Consider the following 19,978-nt stretch of genomic DNA (forward strand, 5'->3'; position numbering starts at 1 on the left):
GAGACGGGCGGATCACGAGGTCAGGAGATTGAGACCATCTTGGCTAACACGGTGAAACCCCGTCTCTACTAAAAAATACAAAAAACTAGCCGGGCGAGGTGGCGGGCGCCTGTAGTCCCAGCTACTCAGGAGGCTGAGGCAGGAGAATGGTGTGAACCCAGGAGGCAGAGCTTGCAGTGAGCTGAGATCCGGCCACTGCACTCCAGCCTGGGCGACAGAGCAAGACTCCGTCTCAAAAAAAAAAAAAAAAAAAAGAAAAAGGCAGACGTGGCATTTGAAGGGAGTCTACCTCCAGAGCTCTAACATTTAGCCACTGTGCTATGGTGCCTCCCAAGTGCATGGCTATACCGCCATTCACATTCAGAACAGATCAAACATTCCTTTATACATTTTCTGTCCAACCCCTTTTCCCCAAGAGAATGTTCCAATTTTGATTGGCCTCATTCATCCAAAAATATATCTATTCAGTCACGGGATAAATGAAAGAGTTATTCCCACATTCTACACAGTCATTGAGACCAAAAATAAAAGAGTAAGACATGATCCTTGCCTTCTCTTCAAGTCCCCAAAACCCTCACTCTCAGCAAAAAAAAAAAAAAAAAAACTAATATTTCATAGCACTCAACATGCCAAGCACATACATTGATTTAATCTACAAAACAATTCACGTATTATGATCCCCATTCTACATATTTAAAAAACTGAGGCATAGAAGTTAAGTAACATACTCAAGGTTACACAGCTAGCAAATGACAAAACCAGGATGCAAAACCAGTCTAGCTTCTGTGTCCAAGCTCTTAACCACTTTGCTAGACTGTCATCAAAGTCACTGAGTCCATTAGGTTTGAAACTCTCAACTTCTCAACTGTACACCTAAAGCAAAGAGTAATTCATTCATTCAACATTGACTGATAACTCACTCATCAAGTTGTTGTTCCTTGAACACAGGCTTGTTCCCATAAGGCCTTTATAAATTCCCAGAACATTCTTCCTCTACATCTGCCTCCTCATCATTGCAATTCAATTTAAATGCCAACTCTCAGAGAGACATTTCCTGACCATGTTACCTAAAATAGCCCCACTACAAATTGCCCTATCACCTGAAATAGGTTTTATTGGCTTCACAGTCACTTAATACTAAGTGAAATTATGAGTTGTCTATTTCTCGCATTGGAGTGGACTTTTCAAGACAGCAGAGACCTTGTCTATCTTGCTCACCGCTACATCTTCAGCACCTGCAATAGTGCCTGGCACAGAGCAGGCACTTGATGTTTACAGAACTCATGCCAAAAAATGTGCTAGACATTGGGATTTTCAAAACGAACAGGATATGATTCCTATCCTCAATAAACTCCCAGTCTTTGTATTTACAAGTACTTACCTCCACTCCTTCTATATTAACTGCTCCTTTTTTCAATGGCTAACCTCCCCACCTGCCACCTTTACTCTGTCCCTGAGATCCCTTTGACCTTTTCCTATCAATTATCCCCTCTCACTTCTTCACTCTGTCTCTCCATTTAGCCTCCCACATTTGCATATCCCACCCAACCTCCTATATTTGAATATCCTTCCCTCAACTTTGAAATCCCCTTGAGTTACCAAAAACACATTCCATTCACTCCTCACCACATCCCTCTATTCTCACCACTTCCTCAAAAGTTATCAATCACCTGAACACTGTTCTCACTTTCTTCAACATTTACCACTTCTGAGAATTTTCAATCCACTCTCCTAGAGCCACAGAGCCTACTGTCTCATGATTTTCTTCTTAATTTTGATTCTGTTTCCTTCACTGTCTCCTTTCTCTCACACTTTTAAACCTGATGCTCACCAGAGCGTCATTCTCTATTCTTCCTCCATTCAGTCTAAATGATCTCATCTTCTCCTCTAACTCAACTAGTGTCCCTATACAAATAATTCTATCATTCATTCAGAGTTGAAACCCCAGTTCTACTTTCCCCAACATCTTTAATAAGAAATGTGATTTAATTCTTAATCAAATCATCAATAGAGTAGTTGCAGGCTACTTTTTGTAATAAAATAATGTGCACTTTAATAAACAATAATGTGTTGAACAAGCATTAGCAGGCAATATCATAATGTAAGGCTGATTTCCATGAGTAGTTCTTGAAATACTTGAACTAATTCTTCATTACTTTTCATTGACAGCTTGTACAAAAATGGACCAAAGGCTAAAAATTCATTCACAAATATTATGTGATTAATCTATGTTAATTTTGTCTAAAACTGTTAATATAGTTCTAGATACACAGAAATCATATTACACTAGTAGTAGAAAGTCAAAACAGGAATATACCAGTCACAAATTATTAAGTAAGTCTGGAAACCATACACAAAATAAATCTAAATTCTTTAAGAGGAGTTTGTAAAGATGTTCCTGCGGTGCCATAATTTAGAGATCTACAAATCAAAATTATACCTAATTATCAGAGCAAATTGTCTCATGTGGTTTTGTGCTATTTTCAAAAACATTAGCAAAAACAAACTTGCACCATTCTGGCCTTCAGTTCAGATAGCAAAAAGTAGTTACATACGTTTACATCCATATGGTAAAACTACTCCTGTGCCCAATCCTGTAAACAATCACAGACATGAAAAGACTGGTTAACCTAGAAAAAGCGTGAACAAAGCTCCATCTTTACAACTCTCTCCAACAGATAAGCCATAATACATAGTGATAAACTACAAATACCTGACTTACTGCCTCCTCCCTTTCATAATGGCAGAAAAAGACATCTAACAATTGCCTAATAAGTTGCACATTCAAAAAATAACAGCAAACTCTTTAACTCATTTTGACAGTTTCCTACTATGTTTTCCCCATGTACTGCAAGAAGCTGTGGGAAAAAAAGATGAAGCCAACTCCCAATTACCACTGTCAAAGCTGGTGGAACAAGTCAGTCACCATCCTGCAGGGTATGCGGCATGCAAGGGCATGGAAAAGAAAACAATAGGAGAGTCCTCAGCAAAAAAAAAAAAAAAAAAAAAAAAAAAAAAGCACCCACATTTTAACAAAAAGAAAATGAAACTAACTGAACATCTACATCAAGGAAGCTGAAGGTGTAGTGAGCCTAAGTAAAAGGGAGAGATCTACGCGCTATTCAGATTTTCTAGCTAGTGGCCGTTGAACGCTGTACCAGCTGTCATATTCTGAAGTTCTGCAGTTTTCCCCTTTTCCCTACAAAACCCTCTCTACTCTAAAGCCCGTAAGTAACAGAGGAAATCGAACAGAGGATGAAGAGAAATGGCCGATGGGACATCAGATCACAAGAGTAACTGCAACCTCATTTCGAGAAGACCAAACGGCCCCGTTATCAAAGTACAGCTCTAAAAATCTCTATCAGACACCCTTCGCATCTACATAGATCTCCGTCTTCTGCGTCTCTTCCATAAATCTTTTCAAACCAGACCTCACGCCTATCCCTCGGGCCTGCCTATCCAAAACTCAACCAATCTATACCATGACTCGTGAAAGGCAGATTGAAGGGAGGTGGAAAGGGCTGGAAGGAATGTCATGGGAGAGGGGGCACGTGCGAATAACATTGCGGCAGAGACACTGAAAATGCCACTTCCTTTGCCACTCTTGCCATTCACTTCGTGTATCATCCTCTTACCCTCTCTACCTATGCCACCTCCTACCTCAATGATACACACACGTGTCACAGCCGACCAGCACCATCGCCTTTTCCAGGATCACAGGCTCCCCTGCCACTCCTCACTATCCCCCACATAGGCGCGCGCGCGCGCGCGCGCACACACACACACTTAGAGCAGAAACTGCAGCCACCGCACCCTCCTATCTCGATAAGCGCTCCTACCAGCCGACATCCAGAGCGGGTTGAAAGCTCAGTAAATGCGCAGGTACACACACGCACGCACACACACACGCGGGTGCACGCGCGGCATGGGGAGCAAGGAAGGGCACCCTGGGGACGCACCTGGAGGCTGGGTGTCCAGCGCTGCCGCCCCCCTGGTCCCTGTCATTGAGCGCAGCTGTATAAATCCTCCGGTAGCGGTCGGCCAGGGCCCGGCCTGACAGCAGCAGCTGGTAGTGACCCCGGGAGTCCGCAGCGGGTAGCCCCAACCCCAGCCCTGCAGCAGCCACGGAGCCGTCGGGAACCGGCATGAACAGCGCCCCCGGCGCCGGGGAGGAAGAGAAGGTGGCGGCTGGGTAGAATCCGTCCCCGCCGAGCCCCGAGGAGGCGGCGGCGGGGGAGGCAGTCGCTGCGCACATCATCATCCTCGCCGCCGCCGCCGCCGCCGCCGCCTCGTCCCCGCGGGCCGGGCGGGCAGACACGCGCGCGCACACACAGCCCTTTTCCAACGACGACGGCTCCGGCGGCGGCCTCTGGCTCCCGCAGCAGGGAGACTACAAAGACAGCGACCTTCTTCTCCTCCTCCTTCTTCTCCTCCTCCCCCCCGCGCCGTCCTCGCCGCTACTGGGGCCGCTCATCTAACCCCGCCACCCCGGGAGTGTGAGGAGGAGGCGGTGCCGCCACTGCCGCCGCCACCACCGCTACCACCGCCGGGGCTACCCGCAATGGGAAGCTGCCGGCCTCACAGAGCATGCGCCACTCCTCGCACATGCTCAGTAACTGCAGCCCCTTTTCCTCCCCACCCCCTCTCCGCCACCACTCCCTCCGCCTCGGGGCTTTGGGTTTGGGGCGGTTGGGTGGTGCGGAATCCGAAGCAATCCACTTCTCCGGGTTTTACTGGCAGCTTAAGGAAGAGTAAGGAAAGTGCCGGGGAGGCTATCAGCTGCTGGCGTCTGACTTCAGGTTCCCTCCAGGTGGAAGAACAAGGACCAGAAAGCAAGAGGGAACGTGCCCATCGACCAAGGAGGAGTGGCACGCACTCCTGCTACCTCCTCCCCAAGGCTCTGCTGCCAACAGGAAGATTTCCTGTGCACTGTGCTGGTTAATTCAGAGTTTAAGGCAGAGAAAACCATCCCAATTAGAAGTGCCTTTAGAGATCTTATTTTAGATGGTTTCTGTCATTAGGATTTAAGCTTGTTTAACATAGCTTTTACTTACAAAGAGAGGTAGTAATCTAGCACATTCTTTTGTGTGTGAAAGTAGAATTAACAGATAGGCTAGTATTTATAAGCCAGAATCATTCCCAAATTCTTCTTCTCAACAGAGCAATAATATTTTTTAAATTACTCTTTTTGTTGACTCCTCACTCACCTAAGAGTGCACTTTTATCTCTTGGCAGTGGCCATTTACTTGTTTATTTTTTTCTGCCCAAACTTACATTTTTAAAGATAATTCTTGAATGTGATCTGCAACAATAATTGTGACTGAGACTGTATAGCATCTGAAAATGTCAGATCCCTCACAGATCTTATTATCTATAAAGGAACATGTGCTCAGTCCTTTGTTCCAAACTAACCTATGAACCCCGTCTAAGTGTATGCTCTAGAAATATACGTGCCAATGCACCTTGATTCCTACTACCTTTTTATCCTTTGACTCTCAATTAGTTGCCTAATTTATAGTCCTGACAAAATAATTTATAAGTTCTATCATCCCCGTACTGTATCTTTCATCTATGTACTAGTTCTTATATCTGTGCCTCTTCTTTGGATGGCCTTCTCTTAAAAAAAAAAAATTTAAAAAAATCCTCCTTAGTGTTTGAGAAGTGCAAACAACAGGGAATAAGAAAGTAAAGTAATTCGAGTTTTAGGGTTGAAGGTTGCTGAAAGCAATGCATTTTTTCTGAAGCTTTAAATAATAGATGGGTTTCATTTAAAATTTTTTAAAGATAATTAACAGTGGGATAAACATAGGAACAAAGGACAGACATGTGGAATCATAGCATTTTAGTACTGTAATTAGTCCTGTTAAGTTTTTGTTACTTGTCTTGTCTCCTTACCTATCTTAAGTTCCTTCAGAGCTTGTTGTTTTTGTGTCTTCTTCAGCCACTTCAGGACTTTGCACGTACTAGGTATCCAGTAAGTATTTATTAGACTAAATTTCTATCCTAATGCTTCAGCACAGTTCAAGACCTCAGTGTTGACCAGGCAGCCCCTCACCCTGGAGTGAGAGCCAAGACAATGGTGTAGAGGCAGCTAAATTCTAAGAATTCTAAGGCCTGACAGGTAAGCAATGAGAGGGCCCATTACTATTGCAAGACCTAGCAGGGTAGCTAAAAGGTTCTGAAATCAGACAGCCCTGGAATTGGATCCTGATTCTGCTACTTAATACTTGTCTGGCTTTGGGCAAAATATCTCCTCTGAATAATGCTCAAAAGAATACCAACTACATGAGATTGAGGGAGGACTTAAAGGATCTAGGATGTCCAACTTGGCACATGAATTTTCACAAATGGTAGCACATACTAAACAAAACACTAGGTTTTCTGTAAGGTAGCAATGGTGTCTGTTCAACCATCACAGGCTCCTAGCACAGGGTCTAGCCCTAAACAGGAGGGAAATAGATGTTGGCTAAATGAATGTTGCTTGCACAGAAAACATTTACAGCGCAGGGCCAGGTGGTGGAATGTGCAGTCACTGCTCATTTAGAGCTTCTAGTGGACATTGACCTGCGCGGCTGCCCTGGTCTCCAGGCTCTTCCCACCATTCATTAATTTCGCTTCAATCCTTACTGCTGTTCAGTCCCAGACAGGCCCCTTCGGAGCCTCCTGGGTACACTCAAAACCCGGAAACTGGATAACTTCCTAAGAAGCCCGATGTCATTGAGCTGCGCAACTAGGCGTGCGCAGAGTCGCACACATGCTCACTTAGGTATCCGAGGGTGGCGTTTCTGTTGCGGTTGGCAGCGTTTCCTTCCACGGCAGCGGCAGCGGTCGCTCTCCTCTAAATTGATAGCCAGTGCAGCGATTTTTCTCCTCCTCCTCCTCTTCCTGCCTCCGCACCGCGCGCTCCCCGGTCCCCGCAACTGCCACAGCTACCGCCTTGGCAGCTGGGCACCTTAGAAGGCTCCCCTGGGATAGCGGGGTAGTGGGGCGCATGCCAGGAAGAAAAAGGCCTTTGGAGGCACCCTTACTTCTACTGTCAAGGGGACGTGAAGGGGAGTGTGGTCACAAGTCGCGAGGATCGCCTGAACCGTCGCTGCAGATCGGAGACGTGGGTTTCTGGCAATATGCAAAGCAAGCGTCCCCTCCCACCGCTCCAGCGAGCTCTACTACTGAATGCCTTACGCAGCCCATGTGTTTAGGGAAAGAGGGGGACCTATACAGAATGAAAAAAACACAGAGGGCTTTGCTTTTCTTTCCCCACCCCACCGAGCACGGCCCCCGTGCTTTCGGCGCTGCCATCTTAGTTTCCTCCAGTGGCCGGGCTGGGCGTGTGTGCATTTGTGTGTACAGGGAGGGCTGCAGCCGGGGGTGGGGCGTGGGGGCCGCCTGGGCGGCTTGGGTGTCGGAATGGGCTAGACAGCAGTTCACCTACGACACGTTCGCCCTCGAAGAATAGCACTGAACTACGGCAAATCCTGCCTGTGCCCATTTTATTACGGGCGTAGTATTTTTTAGTCTTTGTGGTTGGTATGCTCATTTCGCAAAAGAGATCTCTCTGGCCTCTGCCCATGTATAAGACTATGGCTTCATCTTTCACCTTGTGATGACAGATTTAGTCGTTCTTTTCCACTTAACATTACAAACCTGGACCACAGTTTTTTGAACTCATCACATTTACATTTTTCCTACTCTCATCTTTAACAATTTTGTTTTTAAAGGAAGCTACCCGTGCTGATGTAGTAAATGACAGGACAGGAACCATAACGTGTATATAAGAGGACAGATTAGTGTTGTTTGTTAGTTTCATTTAAAAGGTTAATATTGTACTAAAGCTACAAGATTACAAACACAGGAAGTATGTATATTATCAGATACATCAAGACTGCTGAAAATGCTGTGGTCAAGTCTGCGTTTGTTTCCTGGATTTGTACAACAATGTATTGGGGAATTTAAAAACAAAATTGGTAGCTAGCAACAATTTGGGGGGAAAAAAAAGCTTAGGCTTGAAGAGTGAAGACATGCTCTACCCTTCAGTGACCTTCGCTTTTTAAGGGTAATAAGATGATGCATTCTTAACAAATATATTGCACTGTAAAATAAAGTATATTTCATGTAATATATTTAATACTCCAAACTGAAGGGAAAAATTCAACATGGCGATTGAAATTATTTTAAACATAAATTACATATTGTATCCCCTGGCTATCTTAACCTCTTGCTTTAAACAACTATATTTTTAGGGCCTTGGGATATTCAGTAGTTTGTAAGCATGATGAGTTAATGTTTTTCTTTTTTATTCATAGTAGTTTTAAAAGATGTAAATTATATGTCCAAGTTTTCCCACATCCAAAAATTTAGGTTCCAGGGGTCCTAAGTTATATATTGACATTTTCATCCTTGAAAATTTATTCTAAAATGTGTTAGTATATATTTTTTAAGTATGTGAACTCAATACTATATATCTGAATGCAAATCACATTCTTTCAAAATCTCATTGTTGTGATACATTTAGCCCAGAGGATGTTTTCACAACTGATGTAGAAGGTTATATAAAGTATAATTGTCCTAAAAAGAGAAATTTTAAAACTATAGTATTTCAACCTTGAAAACTTTAGTGTCATTTATAAGTTATTAGATTAATCTTTTTAAAATTTTGTTATTACTTTAAAAAAATTTTTGGATACATAGAAGGTATATATATTTATAGGATACATGAGATATTTTGATACAGGCATGCAATGTGAAATAAGCACATGATGGAGAATAAGGTGTCCATCCCCTCAAGCATTTATCCTTTGAGTTACAGACAATCCAGTTACATTCTTTCAGTTATTTTAAAATATATGGTTAAGTTATTATTGACTATACTCACCCTATTGTGCTATCAAAGAGTAGGTCTTATTCATTCATTCTTTTTTTTTGTACCCATTAACCATCACCACCCTCCCCTCCCTGAACTCCTCATGACTCTTCCCAGCTTCTGGTAACCATCCTACTCTCTATGTCCATAAGTTCAATTGTTTTTTTTGTTTGTTTGTTTGTTTTTTGAGACGGAGTCTTGCTCAGTCGCCCAGGCTGGAGTGCAGTGGCGCCATCTCAGCTCACTACAAGCTCCGCCTCCTGAGTTCACGCCATTCTCCTGCCTCAGCCTCCCGAGTAGCTGGGACTACAGGCCCCGCCACTACTCCCGGCTAATTTTTTTGTATTTTTAGTAGAGACGGGGTTTCACCGTGTTAGCCAGGATGGTCTCGATCTCCTGACCTCGTGATCCGCCCGTCTCGGCCTCCCAAAGTGCTGGGATTACAGGCGTGAGCCACCGCCCCCGGCCTGATTTTTAGATCTCACAAGCGAGTGAGAACATGTGATGTTTGTCTTTCTGTGTCTGGCTTATTTCACTTAACATAATGATCTGGAGTTCAGTCCATGCTATTGTAAATGACTGGATCTCATTCTTTTTATGGCTGAATAGTACTCCATTGTGTATGTGTGTACATTTTCTTTATCCATTTATCGGTTGATGGACATTTACATCAATAAGTTTGCTTCCAAATCCTCGCCATTGTAAAAAGTGTTGCAACAAACAGGAGCACAGACATCTCTTCTATATACTGATTTTCTTTCCTTTGGGTGTATACCCAGCAGTGGGAGTGCTGGGTCATATGGTAGCTCAATTTTTAGTTTTTTTGAGGAAGCTCCAAACTGTTCTTCATAGTGGTTGTACTTATTTACATTCCCACCAACAGTGTTCAAGGGTTCCCTTTTCTGCACATCCTCGCCAGCATTTGTTATTGCCTGTCTTTTGGATAGAAACTTTTTTGTTGTTGTTGTTTGTTTGTTTTTTGAGACAGTCTCACTCTGTCACCCAGGCTGGAGTGCAATGGCGTGATCTCAGCTCACTGCAACCTCTGCCTCCCGGGTTCAAGCGATTCTTGTGCTTCAGCCTGCCAAATAGCTGGGCTTACAGGCGTGCACTGCCGCACCTAGCAAATTTTTGTATTTTTAGTAGAGACGGGGTTTCGCCATGTTGGCCAGGCTGGTATCAAACTCCTGACCTCAGGTGATCCGCCGCCCTTGGCCTCCCAAAGTGCTGGGATTAGAGGCACAAGCCATTGCGCCTGGCCATAAGCCATTTTTAACTGGGGTGATATTAGATTGATCTTTATTATTAAAATTAAATAATAAGAGGATAATTGAAATTCCCATATAGAATAGCAATTGTGTTGTATTAGTGTTTCCTTTAAATATATTTAATAGGGTTATTGCCAAATCCAGATAACCAGATATAACTAAATGGTTCTAAAATGACTATATTAGTCATGGTCTTTTTTTTCAAAGATTTTTACCTCTCTCATGCTACATCTCCTCATCAGTAAAGTGAATAATAATAGCACCTACTTCATTAGATTATTTGAGGATTAAATTAAATAATCTGTATGACTTACTTGCTTAACATACTACCTAGCAGGCCATAGCTATTATTGTCAATATTATGTTAATATCTTAATGATCCCTTATTTGAGGGATGTCCTAATCTTGTGCTAGAAGAAGTAACAAAAGAGTTATACAATTTGAGTTATACAGACTTGGATTTGAAAGTTGGTTTTGTTGTTGTTTTCTTAACAAAGAGTCCTGTCCACAAATAAAGATTTACTGTGTCTTGACATGACAGGAAGAATAGAATCCAAAGACAATACTTGTTTCCCTAAAATACCCATTCTTGTGTAATTTGTTAACTCACAAAACACATTGCCTACCTTCAAAAATTCAATAAGTGTTTTGAATTTTCACTGATGGATACATTTTGACATGTAACAGCCAAAACAGACTATAGTTTCTTCTCAAAAGGCTAGTAGCTATGGTATCTCTCCAGGTTCAAAAAGTATAAATCATCTATAATTTACATTTTCTGTAAATGTATATATATATAATTTACATTTGATGTTAAATATATATAATTTATTGATGTAAAAATATATATAATTTACATTTGATGTTAAATTCTGTAAATTTAACATCAAAATCTTGACCTTGCCTAGTTTGGCTTTCTATTTTGATAAATATTCCTACATTTATATTTAGAAAGTAAAAAGCCAATTTACCAGTCCTTCATAAAAAATTTTTCTTAAGAATATTTTGCCCCTTTTTGGATATCGTATCAGGTTTGCCTTCAAACTAGACCGGAAGCTATTTAAAAAGTTTTTAGAACAAAAAGGTCATAAAAAATATTTCACAGTCTTCCTAAATTAATATGTGGTGACAGAATTTTCTTGGATAGACAAAATAATCTTATCTATTTGATGCCAAATGTTGTGAACTTAATTAAATACTAATTGTTGTGGTGCAGCAAAGAGCACTGCTTGCAGAGACAAACTGTGACATTCCTGCAGGTACTTCTAAAGTCTGCCTGGGTATTGGTGGAGTGGTGTGACAGGAATCTGCTTATTTGCTCTTGAGTCCATTCCTGTCCATTCTCCTGCTCTGCTCTGTACAGCAGGGGAACGATCCCTGCAAATTCCATTTACCAGGCTTCCCTTGCCAGCTAGTTTCAAATTAGCTTCAGCCTGGGGGCGAAATGGGTGACTGGCAAGTAGGCAGCAAGAGAATCTCTCTCTCTCTCTCTCTCTCTTTCTCTCTCTCTCTCTCTCTCTCTCCCCCCCCGCCTTCTTTAGGCAACATCTCCTCCGTGGTTCCAGCTCCTGCTGAACAGCTTCTCCTTCCACGGTCCAGATGCAATCAGGTAACCTCTTGTAGAGCCAGTTCTCACTGAGCAGCCCCAGCTTGTGGACCCTGGTAGCAGTGTTTTCTCCTTGGTGTCTCCAGCCCTAGGGATTGTAAATATCTCTGTTCCTCATTTGGCTTTTCTATTCCTTCAGTAGCATTGCAATTAGTTCCCCATATTCAATTCTCTCTCTTAATGACCTGGCATGCATTTATCTGTTTTCCTGATTGGACCCTGAATGATACAGATGGTCTTCCATCCAAATAATAAACCTGATTTGGTTTCTCAGCCAAAGCATGGCATTTTGTTATCTTTCATCTGGTCTTGAAAGCTTGCAGATCTGACTTCAAGTAGCAAAACAGAAATCTGCTTTGAAAATATTAGTTGGCTCACCCACACCCATTCTGAATCCCCTTCCTTGCCTGCCTCCACTCTGGATGCTGGAAAAAGTGAAATATTTTCTCTGCGAGTCTGTCCTGCACCTAGAGTTGGCATTGTGACACAATTCAGAACAGCACAATGAGAGAAAATCTGCTGGTACTACTTCTCTCTCTCTCCCTTTCTTTCTACATAAAAGATGGACAGAATGGCTGATGTTCATAGCCTTAAGACAAGAGGCATGAGATAAGGCCAAGAGCATTACAAATATTGACCCTGACATCATAGAACCATTGAACAAAGTTTCAAACTTATTTTTATATAAGGTACAAATCAAATTCCTAATTGTCTCAGCTACTGTTAATGAAGTATTCTGTTACTTGCAGTCAAAGCATTCTACTTGATATACCAACTCCAGCATCTTCTCAGGATGCATTCCCTGTCTAGAATCTGTCAGTAATCTGTCTGAAAGAAATATATATTTATGGAAAATACTTAAAAGCATAAAAACCCATTCATTCCCCTGGATCCTAAATTTTCTTCCTTTAGTCAAGTCAAAGCATCAGAAAGTTCACTGAATTGTATTTTGTATGATGCCTTTGGATTTTATAAGATTACTACAATAGTGTGCCTCCCAGGTACCCCTTCTGGTATGAGACTTATTCCCCAGCTGTTGAGAATATTGACTGTTGGCTGCTCAAGGCTAAACGACTTCCCATAAGTTGCTCTTGGCCTTAGGGAACTGCCTTATGCCAGGTTACAACCCCTCTCCAGGGGGTGCCTGCATCAAATAACTGCTCAAAGTGGTATACAAAGACCAGGCACTCTTACCTTAATTCAGAATGATTTTGAAAAGCCATCCCAGCTCCTAGAACCCTTCGTGCGATTAGCTAAGGCCTCTGTTGCAGTTACATTACAGTTCCATTTTTCTCTCTCAACTGATCCTGCTTTTCTCACTCGTTCACTAGTAGTATTGTCAGAAGAACTCTGCAATAAACTTCTTGCATGCAAGTCTACATCTGTTTCCCAGTCTCTTTCCCAGGGAGCCCAACTTAATTCAGTTGTAAGGGGAGTGGTCTGAAGAACCAAACTCTAAAATGGAATTTTGGAGCTGGATTATCCACTGGTTAGGTGGCAATGAGGGCCCTCTGTAATGGACAGTTTCTAAGGTGACCTCGTGATCTCTATATCCTAATATCTCTGTGTTTGTATAAACTTTTCCCCTTGTCTGTGGGTAGGACCTGCAAATTCCTCCAAAACAATAGAATATGAGAAAAGTGACAAGAGGTACTTGATTATATTTATGTAATTGAGTTGCATACTACTGTAACTATCTTGCTGGGATCCTCTCTCTCTTAGTGGCTTTGAAGAAGCAAGTTGCCATTTTGTAAGCCATCATACAGAGAGGATCATATGATAAAAGGGTTAATGGTAGCTTCTGGCCTACAGCCAAGGAAGAACTGAGTCCTCAGCCTGGCAGCCTGCAAGGAATTGAATTCTGCCAAATACCATGTGAGTTTGGATGTGGTTCCTTTCCAGTTGAGCCTTGGATGAACTGCAGCCTCAGCTGACATCTTGACTAGAGACTTGCAAAGGACAGTGATAAGTCATGCCCAGACTCCTGATACACAGAAACTAGAAGATAGTGTGTGTCATTTTAAGTTTGTGGTAATATTATTATGCAGCAATAGAATACTAATGGGCTATCACTGATGATGGATGGATAGAATATGGAGCACTGATAGCCCTGACATGTGGTAAGTGTAACTGTACAATTGCTAAAACTTTCACTGGAGATGGCTAGGATGGGATACCTGTGGATGTCAATGCGCCTGCAGGTGCAGTAACTCAAGCTTTTGAGAGGTTCAAGGAAGGTGTTAGTTATAAAGTTAGTGGAATTAGATTCCCCTTGTTGAGTGCATAGATGTCTGAGGCATGCCAGATACCTCCTACGAGGTAAAGGGTAAATTATTTCATCTTGTTCTTCCTATCTTTTTTCTCTATTTTCCGAAGGCACAATATTTACTTGAGAATATTACTCTGACACATTTCCTGAATGACACAGATGACTGACAGCTTTAAGTGATGCCCAAAGCAGAAAAAAATTTCTGCATCATTTCTAGGCTGTGCAAAAAGCACTTCTGCTCCTTGGGCCAGACAACATGACAGAACCTATGAAATTACAGATGTCAGTGACAGGAAAAGATGCTTTGGAATTAATGAGAAGTTTCAGTGGGAAAATCACAAAGATGAGCTTAAGGACTCTGGAGCAAGACCATGTGATCTTTAGCAAAAACATTATACACTATTTGAAAAATGGCTCTTGGCATACTATTTGAGCTCTGAGAGAGACAGAATATCTCCTCTTGAGATGTCAGGTGATCACAAGATACGTCAAGTGGCTAGAACCGCCCACTAGGAGCTGCGTTTTGTCAGACCCACCAACTCATAAGGTCCAGTGGGCCCAATGTCAACGTATGATAAGGTGAAGGTGATATACCCAGAACTGGGCATGGGCAGGCCAAAGCACAAGTAAGCTGCATGAGGATGAGGCCAGACGCCTATGTTGTCCCCCACTATTGCACAGATGCCTGCCTCTAAGCTCAAATATATGGCTGTTTGTGTAGGGGAGGAAAAAAGTTGAGCTTGGTTCATTCAATGGTTGGCTTGGTGAGTGGGAGCAAGCTGAAAATGGACAGCTGTTGCACTGTGATCCTGACAGTGCAGGATCACTAGATAGTGATCAGGCAAAATCCTCTCAGTGGTTCAGTCTTTATGCAGTATACATTCTCATTCATTTTACACATAAAAGAAGTAGTCTGAAGTAAGAATATGTAATATTCATGGTAGTGGCAGATGGCTTGGCTCTTTGGTCAAGGGACTGAAAGCAAAAAGATTAGAAGATTGGGGAGAAGAAGATCTGTAAAAGAGGCATGTGAGTGGAGTTGTTGGAGTGAGCACGAAGCATGAATATCTTTGAATCACACGGTGACGCCCATCAGAGAGCATCTCACCTGGAAGAGTCAGTGAACAATCATATAGGACGATTCCACCAGTTGAAGTTACTCTCTGTTTTTGTCCACCCGATGGTGGCACAAAAGGCACATGGATGGAGTAGCTCTGGTGTAGCTCTGGTGCAGAGATGGAGGCTCTGTAGGGTGGCAAGGATGGAGGTTGTGCATGGAACTTGCAGCAAGGACTCTCACTAAGCAATGCTGATCTAGCTACTGCTACTGCCAAATGCACAAACTGCCAGCAAAAGAGACTAACACTAAGCCCTTAAGACAGCATGATCCCTCAAGCCAACCAGCCAGGCACTGGCTGGATAGTTGATTACATTCCACCTTGGAAGGGTCAGTGATTTAACTTGGCTAAGGTTGGTACCTATTCTGATATGGGTTTGCCTTTTTTGTCCATAGGACATTCATTGGCCAGCACCATTATCTGAAGACTCACATAGATATGGGATCCTGAAAAGCATTGGCTCAGACCAAGAAGCCCACTTACCTTATGGTATCTGATATGTGACAGTAGATACATGTCTATGGTGGGCTGAATAATGCCCCCCTTCCCAAGATGTCCATGTTATAATCCTCAGAACCTGTAAATATGTTCCTTTACGTGGCAAAAGGGTCTTTGCAGATGTGATTAAGTTAAGCATCTTTGGATGGAGAGATTATCCTGGCTTATCCAGGTGGGCCCATGTAATCACAAGAGTTCTGATAAGAGGGAGGCAGGCGGGTGAGAGTGGGAGAAAGCGATGTGACTCCAGAAGCGGAGTCAGAGAAGAAGATGCCGCGAATGAGTGGAGGTGCAAGAGAAAGAGAAAGATCTGAAGGTGCTACGCTGCTGGCTTTAAAGATGGAGGAGGGGCCGGGAGCCAAGAAATGCAGGTGGCCTCTAGAAGCTGGAAGAGATCAGGAAACAAAGTCTCCCCTAGAACCTATGAAAGAAATGTAGCCTTGCTTACATCTTGATTTCAGGACTTGTGACCACCAGAAATACAAGATAGTTTGTTTTAATCCAGGAAATGTGTTGCAACGGCAATAGGAAACTGATACAATGTCCATTGGATCCACTTATCCTATTACCTAAAATGCCACCCAGAACCTGCTGCTGATGGAATAGTGCTGTGGTCTTTTGAAGGTCTCACTGGGGCACAGCTACACATAGTAGACTTTAAGTGAACACCTATTCTGTGATGCTGTGTTTCTGATAGAATATATGAGTTCAGGAGTCCAGAGCAGAAGTGGTAGTAGCTCTACTTTCAGTAACCCTTTAGAGAATTTGTGGTTTCTGTTCTGCTCAGGCTCCTGGTTCCAAAAGGTGTAACACTTCCACCACAGGACATAGTAAGAACCCCATTGGACTTTAAATTATGGTTGGGTCTCTTTCAGTCGCTTCAGGCCCTTCAGTCCAGGAGACCAGCAGACAAAGAAAGGAGTCCTACACTGGCAGCTATAAGTGACCTCTATTAGCAGGAGTAGATAGGGTTGCCATTACATATGGCCACAGGGAAGAATATGTCTAGCACTTAGGTGATCCATGACTGCGTCTCTTGGTACTCCTTACTTAATTTTGACATTAAATGAACAAGTACAGTCACCATGGTCTGAGAAGGGCATGGTGAACAGGGGCTCAGATTTCTGAGATGAGGATGTGGGTGATTCTGTTCATAGGCCCTCTAGACTAGCAGGGGTTCTAGCTGAAGGAGAAAGCAATCTAGGACGCATGTGGAAGAAAGGCATTATGAGTTTCAGTTATAGCATTGAAACCAGCTATAGCAACAAGGGCTCCAGTTCATACCATGTGTCTTCCTCTTTTAGGTTTCAACAGGAAAAAACAAACAACTACCCACAATCCTGGACATAGGATGAACTCTCTAGAGAAGCAAGCGGGTCTGAGCAATGCTGGGGATGGACTGTAATGGATTTTGCAGTGCATTGCCCAGATTGCTCTCTTGGGAGCGAGTCCCTTATTTCCCAGCTGTCAGAAGCGTTGGCTGCCGACAGCTCACAGCTGAGCCCTTTGCTGAGACTTGTCCTCAGCTGACGACTGCTGCCTGGCTTATGGTCATGTCACCTCCCTGAGGTGCAGTTTGCTTCAAGTGACTTAACATTGCAGTGGTACAAAGACCTAGTCCTGTCCCCCTAATGCGCAGGCAACTCCAAGGGCCAGGCCAATTCCAGAACTCCCTGTGGGTTTGGCTGATACCCCTGTTTTTAATTTATCCTCAGTTCACTTCTCCCTCTATCTGCTTCTGCTTCTCTGACATCTTTACAGGTTGTGTTCCTGAGTATACTTGCTAGTAACCTTCCTGCACACAAGTTTTTGTCTCAGAGCCGGTTTCCTGAGGAACTGAAACCAAGACAGTTATAATGAGTAAAGGATGTAATCTGTCATTTCACCTGCTTAAAATATTGATGACATTATTTATGACATGGTGTCATGACCCGAATTTCTCACCTGAAGATTTTGTTTTAGAATTAAGCACTCAGGAAGACATTACTTTCCTGAAAACCCGTTCTCTCCCTTTATTAATGAAAACTAGGCAATTGATCATTATTCCCTTTATGTTTGGCTACTGAGAGAATAAACTTGATATTTTGTTACAGTCCTTCCCCAAATTCTGAAAAACTGGTTAAAACACCTGCAGCAAATGGAAGTCCATATCACTTTTGTTACAATAATGGTTTAATGGGAGGATACAGCTTAATGTAAAGCTAACAAAGCTCTCTCCTCTAAACCTCAAATGCTAGCAATTGTATCCATCGACTCATTCTGGTAGAGGCAGGGCAGTTCTCCCTATGCAACAGGGAGGAAACTGCATAGTTCTCGAAGGCTCCTACCTTCTCGTTGGATAAAAAGAGGAAGGGGACATAGGCTATTGATGCCTGATTTCTCCTTCCTAACTCAACAATAAAATAAGTTGTTACATTTCACTACTGATATTCTATCATTGTTGTTATCCCAGTGATACAATGTGGCTGGGCACCATGAACAAAGATACCAGTTAGGCAGTTACTGCTGTAGTTCAACAAGGCCCCATTGAGGGCCTCAGTGGAAACAGTTGGTATAGAGAAAAGAGGGCCCTTTGGGAAGTTTCATGCACAGGAAAAAGTGACTGATCTAACATGGGTGGGGAAAATGGAGGTTCCTAATAGGACCCCAGATTCTGGATGGATAATGGCTTCATCGAGATGGGGAGTCCAGGAAAAGGAGGAGATTTGGGGATGGGAGATGAAGAGTGCTGTTTATCTTCTCTAACTTGTTTCCTGGTCTGATAAGAATTTGAGAACGTATTTAGAGAACATGATCACTCCTCCACTTAGACACATTATACACATACCTCTGCCACTGATTTTGGATCCATCCAGTCTATTCTCCACACTGTTGTGATCTTTTAAAATTGTACCAGATGCAATGAAATGTAATTTGGCAATAAAAAAGAATGAAATACTGATGCATGTTGCAACATGAATAAACCTTGAAAATATGTTGCTAAGGTTGAGGCCAATCTCTCCCATTCACTGCAGACCCTGTTGTAGTAGTCTCTATACCTACTGAAATTGTGTTGAATAAAGTCTTTCTTACCATGGGAAAAAAAAAAAAAGATTATAATGCTAAGTGAAAGAAGCCAGACACAAGAGACCACATATTATGTGGGTTCACTTATATGAAACATCCAGAGTCAACAGATCCACTGAAACAGGCTGTGTAGACTGGTGGTTCCAGTGGCTGGGTGGGGAGGGGGTGGAGAGGAGTTTGGGGAGTGAGTGCTTCATGGGTATGAGATTTGTGTGTGCAGGTTGGTGGTGGGGGCAGGGTGGTGATGAAAATGTTCTACAATTACTGTGTATGATTGCACAACTGTGACTACACAGAAAGCACTCAATTGTAGTTTAAGAGGATGAATCTTTTGGTATGTTCATTATATTTCAATAAATCTTATTTTTAAAATCCACTTAAAATCCTTCCATGATTTTTATTAAGCAGGGTAATTAGAGCTATTTGCCACAACAGCCAAACCTGTGAGCTGCTGAATCTCTTCACCCCCTAGAGGCATTCTGTTCTCTTTACTGAACGGCTTTGTGCCCCTGGAGGCTGACCCCTGTGCACTCTGCCACCTGGGCTCCTTCCAGGCTGCCTTCTGATTGGGGTTGGCCAAAGGGGATCCCCTCTCAGGAGATGGAAGGGCAGGAGAAGAGGCAGCTCAGGGTATTTGTTTCCACCTCGCTTCCTCCTGGTTCACAGCCTCTGACAGGGCCTATGTGCTGCTTCTTTTTTTTTTTTTTTTTTTTTTTTTTTGAGGTGGAGTCTTGCTCTGTCACTGAGGCTGGAGTGCAGTGGCTCAATTTTGGCTCACAGCAACCCCTGCCTCCCAGGTTCAAGCGATTCTCCTGCCTCAGCCTCCTGAGTAGCTGGGATTATAGGCACCCACCACCATGCCCGGCTAATTTTTGTATTTTTAGTAGACACAGTTATTCACTATGTTAGCCAGGCTGGTCTCGAACTCTCAAACTCCTGACCTCAGGTGATCTGCCCACCTCGGCCCCGCAAAGTGCTGGGATCACAGGCATGAGCCACCGCGCCCAGGCTGTGCTTCTGACTAGAGCTCCTCTGGGTAGCTTCTCCTCTTTGACTCCACTGTTAGGGCTCTCATAACTCCAGTTCCTCTCTATGCCCCTTCAGATCTAGAGGTCGTAACAGCTTCCCACCTATCATATTTCTGCCCTTACCCTGCCACAATTCTGAAAGGAGTTCTTTCATTAAAATCTGTTTACTCGAACCATCTGGGGGCAATTTGTCTCTTGACAGAATTCTGACTGCTACCCCCCAAATCTCAGTGATAACTCAGTGATAATATACTGGATTAATTCC

At 43.0% G+C, this 19,978-nt stretch overlaps 1 protein-coding gene across 19 annotated transcripts in view; it reads right to left on the reverse strand.

Annotated features, from left to right (window-relative positions):
- Window positions 1-19,978, reverse strand: part of MYCBP2 (MYC binding protein 2) — a 1,055,480-nt gene that overhangs the window by 284,424 nt on the left and 751,078 nt on the right. For 17 of the 19 annotated variants that reach the window (XM_050766404.1, XM_050766398.1, XM_050766413.1 and 14 more), the window contains exon 1: window positions 3,960-4,613. In XM_050766404.1, the coding sequence (XP_050622361.1) occupies window positions 3,960-4,261 (302 nt within the window). In that variant the 5' untranslated portion in view covers window positions 4,262-4,613. Of the gene's footprint in view, window positions 1-3,660; window positions 3,881-3,959; window positions 4,614-19,978 lie in introns of those variants that run through there. The other 2 variants (XM_050766397.1, XM_050766414.1) reach the window with 2 other exon arrangements.

Source organism: Macaca thibetana, chromosome 17, assembly GCF_024542745.1.
Source record: "Macaca thibetana thibetana isolate TM-01 chromosome 17, ASM2454274v1, whole genome shotgun sequence".
NCBI classification, from domain to species: domain Eukaryota; kingdom Metazoa; phylum Chordata; class Mammalia; order Primates; family Cercopithecidae; genus Macaca; species Macaca thibetana.